General features: G+C 36.0%; 1 protein-coding gene across 1 annotated transcript in view; it reads left to right on the forward strand.

Moving 5' to 3' along the window:
* The first annotated feature begins 3,411 nt into the window (after positions 1-3,411).
* Positions 3,412-5,383, forward strand: part of LOC117101017 (serine/threonine-protein kinase SIK2-like) — a 16,080-nt gene continuing 14,108 nt past the window's right edge. Inside the window, exon 1 of the mRNA XM_033240869.1 lies at positions 3,412-3,945. Coding sequence (XP_033096760.1) covers positions 3,796-3,945 — 150 coding nt within the window. The 5' untranslated portion in view covers positions 3,412-3,795. The remainder of the gene's footprint in view (positions 3,946-5,383) is intronic.

The raw sequence follows: 5,383 nt of genomic DNA on the forward strand, positions 1-5,383 counted from the left end.
TCCCCCCCCCCAACCACCTCTGTGAAGAAACGTAACAAAATACTACGGGGCCGGGGCCTGGCTTACAAAAGGCACGCTAACCTACCTAGAAATAGGGTGGAAGATCAAGATCTGCCCCTGCCATCACACCACCATCGTACCATACCACATCATTACGTAGAGCCGGAGGTTTGACAAAGAGCGCCCGCGGGGGAATCCGACGTTTTGAAAAAGTTTTACGACGTACCGTATGATTTTGATCTCGAAGCTGAGAATCCACCTATCTTGATAGTTAAAGATCAATGTCCACTCTTACATCCATGAGGATCAAATATTTCAGGTGTAAGCATAATCACATAGTTGAAGCCCAGCATTAAACTTTCAATCGACCTTTAATTGCAAAAGGTGATGATAACAATTTTATATGTACCATATCCAACAATATGTTTATAAATACAGTACAATACTTTTTGCCTTTGGTTACATTTTGCATGTATGTCTATACCTGAATAAACAAATATAATTAATTAGAAAGTACCTTTATGACGACATGTGAGGTGTCGTAATAAATACAAGACGCAACACGACAGTATGAAGACAGTTTGTTACGTGAAAAGGTTTATAAGCTGATTGTGTAATCGATCGTGACAAGCTAGTTTATGAGTTCTTCATCTGATTAGAATATTTTTTTCCCGTCCATCTTCCATTTATTATGTCGTCAAGCGTGTATTCATGTATTTTAAGGTGTTTCCAGAACTTCCTCGAATATTCAATTCAAAACGCAGAGCTTTATCCTATTTTCAAAAAATATTAAACGAAGTAAAATCACACGCCGGATTGATCATAGGCCCATAGTATTCACATTATGACCAACTGAGACACCAAGAGTACCAGCCGACTATCTCCCGAAGAAGACCCAAACCCAACATTGAGAAGAAGCGCCTACCGTAAAACCTCGAAAGCAAATTTAAAATAAAACGTAGGCCTACAAATACAATAACACACATGCTATCTGTAGTGATAAAAGCCACAATTATAATTAATATTATGAATATCAACTAAAACATAAGAAAAAAAGAGTTTTCGTTTGCATTTACTGTAATATTAAATAGGTCTAGTAAAATATGCTATACACAAAGTAAAAACCATGTTGCAGTTCAAATCTTTACCATTGGAAGGATTCTAAGTATTTTATTGACCCTAGGCCGTTATTAATCAATGTATTTCTACATGAATACAAAGTGGCTTATCTACACGACCTGACTGGCTGTAATATCGGACACGTGTGATGAATGCGTTGAAATGTATGCGGTTAAGACAATTTGTAAACCACACGTCACACGTTGTGTATTTTTCGGAGTGTTTACAGATATTGCGTACAAATGACAAATTACGTAGAATCAGAGAATGCAATTGATTTTTAAGTAGTGACGTTATTATAGCTTTGCTAAATCATAAAGCAAGTCTACACGTGTACGTAAGACTCACGGTGAGCGTATGCTGCTATGAGTTTCACACAGGGTATTTGAAAACACAATTATTTGCCATCAGAAGTCTGCAGACATAGAACGCTTTCTCTGGACAAAATCTCGACCCAAATCGTATGCAAATAGACGAGCGAGGAAATGTTTAAATACAGTATTCATCTTCTAAAAACCAAAACAACAGAAAGATGTCTTGGATGCAAAATATTGTTACATAACTATTTAAATGCAAATAATCAACATATGCTAATTATAGGTCTTATGACGCAAATACCGTCTAATTAAAGAATCTTCGATGTTTCATGAGTGTGCAAGTGATTAAATTTTTCTGAATCAGCCTATTTCAAATTTTAATGGCATCTTATTTCCCGTTACCCTGTTAAATATCTATAAGAAGCTTGCTGGTAGGTCATTATGATCTCAATTATATTTATCTTTGCTATTTTCAGTTAAATTTACATTACGTTTTTAAAGACCACAGATGGCTAAAATTTTCGTCTGAGTACCATGGTGTTCCTTTAATTCGACCATTTAGACCCACCCTTGTCTGGTCTTGAATGTAATGCAGTAAAAAAAAATACATAGGCCTAAGTGCGTTGAAACCATAATGGCCAATCAGCTGCTCTTTCATATTGAACATCAGAGGTGGCAGGAAATCAAATGCCAGCAACAATGGAAATATTAATATAAAATACTCTGCTATTAGGATCGCTAGTAACTCGCACGTACTGGAAACGCTACAGTTGTGTGTCATTGACCAAAGTTTTGACATGGGTTGTCTGAAAGCTCTGGTTACAGCACACTAGGCCTATGATTATTCACGTTTTCAGTATTTTTAGCTTTCGCTTTCAATTTTGAGATTATCTCTCCTGACATGAGTCCAGCATCGTCCTACAATACAACATTGTTGTCTGTATTTTATATATTGCTATATTATAGACATTTTTATTTCTTTCTTCCTATTTCTATTGCTATATTATTATACACATTTTTATTTCTTTCTTTTAGCCTGGCAGGGCCGTATCCAGGATTGCTATGGGAGCGCTTGGGTGCATCCAATGGGGTATGGGGGCTGCTTCATGCTTAGAGCCGATTTGATCGCAGTTTAGTATTGTAGGGCTTTATTGGGGTTACATAGATAGCTGGTTAAAATGTAGGGGCCTAAATACTTAAGATCCCTTTTTAAGATAAAAAAAAATAACAGATTTTATCGTGGCCCTGGATACGGGGCCTGCCTGAGTTAACCAATTCAGATAAAAAAAAAAACCAAAAAACTGTTATTATAAACCAACAAGTGTAAAAAGTATAGAAAAATAAGCTTATACAATGTATATACATTTACACTATTATATCGTATACAATAGTCTATATACCTATAACATATAGGCTACATATAACTTTTAAATTGGCTTTATACATACATATCATACGGATCAAGTAGACATGTACCGGTAACGATTTTAGGAAGTCCTTAATATGAAACTTTTTGCTTTAAGTTGTATTATGTAATCACAGATTTGAACAGTTTTTAGTACAATTATATTATTCCCAATTTATCTCAATTAAGATTAATTGGCAATGCCATTCTTTCGCGTTGGAGGATGACTGACAGCATGCATCACACAAGCCTACAGAATTAATTAAAATTCAAAATTAAACAAATTGAAATAAAAATATGAAAACAAGAATATTACACGAAGGCCTATGACGAGATAAAACAATGTTCGACCTTTGAAAGGCTGATAATTTGAGCAACAGTACTGTCTTTACTGATATTCTGTAAACTGCTCGTATAAATCTAGTAAACGTTGAAAGAGAGAATTCACCTTGCGAAGCTATCCAGGGTCGTTTCATTGCGATTTGCGTCATACTACCCGCTGTTGCCCTGACAACAAATTTGTCACGCCAAGTAGATACCGCCCCTTAGCAAAGTGCTACGGTATGACGTCATTGCTTGACGTGCTCTGTCAGGATTTCTTCAAAATAACATGGCTTGGTCCGGTGAAGTCAGATAGGGTAGGGAAAAAGAGGTTGTCTTGACTTCGAGTCCAGATTCCATCACTGCGGGTTTTTTAATCCTCAAATCATGTTCGCTTTTATTTCGCTGAAGCCGAAGAAGAATGAAAACGGAGGCCACAACGAGGACTAGTGTTGCGAATTTGCCAGAAATTCGCCTTATGTGCCGACTTTCAAGGTACGGACTGAGATCCTGTTTATTCAGTGTGTGGTGAGTCGTCGGTCTAAACATGGATAGTAGTAGTGGGGTGTTGTAAAGGCCTCCTTTTAGGCCTATTTCAGTAACTGACGTTTGTGAAGATAGCAGCCCTAGAAAATGGTCGTAATGGCATGCCCCTCTGAGCCTACGAAGCCATCACATCGGCGATCACAGGCGAGAGTTGGTTTCTATGATATTGACAAAACTCTTGGGAAAGGAAATTTTGCAGTAGTGAAACTCGCCAGACATCGGATTACAAAATCACAGGTGAGATTTTTCAGTCTTAAGTTAGGCCTACACAACTTTTCTTTTGAATATAGTAAATGAACTCAAGTGCGGTATTTGTTATATTATTATTATTATTATTATTATTATTATTATTATTATTATTATTATTATTATTATTATTTCACGAATAACTTAATGCATTTTTTAAAATTCACAACTTGTGTATGGAATCATTTAAAAAATAATTAATATATTGATAATAGAATGAATTATTGTGAGACATAAATAATCAAACATACCAACACAGAGAACAATTCATAATCCATAAATGTAGCAGAAATCAAGTAAAGAAGGGCAAGTATAAAAGGATAGCACTACTGATTGTACCAAATCAGGGAAAGTATCCGTGGACTGCATGAAATAATGGGATACTAATTACTACAACCAACTAACTAGTCCAGGGGGTAACATACTGCATCAATATGAAATAATGGAACACAAAAATTACTATGGGAAAATAATTTGACATGTTTTGGAAGGAAGGAGAAATTAAATTAAGAAAGATGTACAACTGCAGGCCCGTAGCCAAGTTCTTCCAAGGGGAGGTTTTCTGGGCGTAAGGTCCACAGTTGAAGCCCCGGTGGGGTCTGCAAAACCCCCAAAGCAAGAGGATTTTTGTGCTTTATGAGTCTAAATAATGCTATATAAGCAGATATGTTTGAATATCTGTGTCTGGGTGGGTCTGCAGTGCATTAGTTGGGTTGGTAAATTTAAAGAAGGGGTTTCGCCAGAAAAGAGGGGGGAGGGGGGTGCTAGAAACGGGGGTTCTCCCGAACCATAAAAACCCCCCAGGATACAGGCCTGAACTAACAAATAAATTGGTTTTAAGATTAAATTAAAGAAAGATGTATTCGGACAAATAAATTGTCAAGGATAAAAGTGGTAAACTATAGAGGCAAATACTGAGGCTCTCAACTCAAACATTTAGCATTTTAGCACTTTAGAGTCTAAAAGAGTAAATTGACCAAAATATTGACATACATTTAAGATAACCAATAATAGTTGTAAAGTTGACAGGGTTAAGTGGAGATGATATGATATTTTAGCATTGTGTAAGAGAGATAAAAAAAGGTTAACACTCAAGCAAACTGATTAGTCATTGAGCTAAATGAATCCTACTATAGTTGGTACATTCAGAACCAAGAAGCAGGTTGGCAAATCTAGCATCCTTGTCAGTGATTCTATCATGAGCCCACTTAAGATATTTATAGATAAAAATTTAGATCAAATTCAAGGGGCTTGTCTGATTGAACTGAAGCGACACATCTTTATATATACACGGATTAATATATGTACTGTTGTTTTGCTCTTCCATTATTTTTTTTTTTATTGTAAAAAATTATAATGCACCTAATAGAAGAGGCCTGAACCCAACTTTTAAGGATAAATGGATTAGCGAGTAGGGTCCCACAAATTT

Source organism: Anneissia japonica, unplaced genomic scaffold, assembly GCF_011630105.1.
Source record: "Anneissia japonica isolate Jap-2015-1 unplaced genomic scaffold, ASM1163010v1 scaffold1785_len1016330_cov206, whole genome shotgun sequence".
Lineage (NCBI taxonomy): Eukaryota > Metazoa > Echinodermata > Crinoidea > Comatulida > Comatulidae > Anneissia > Anneissia japonica.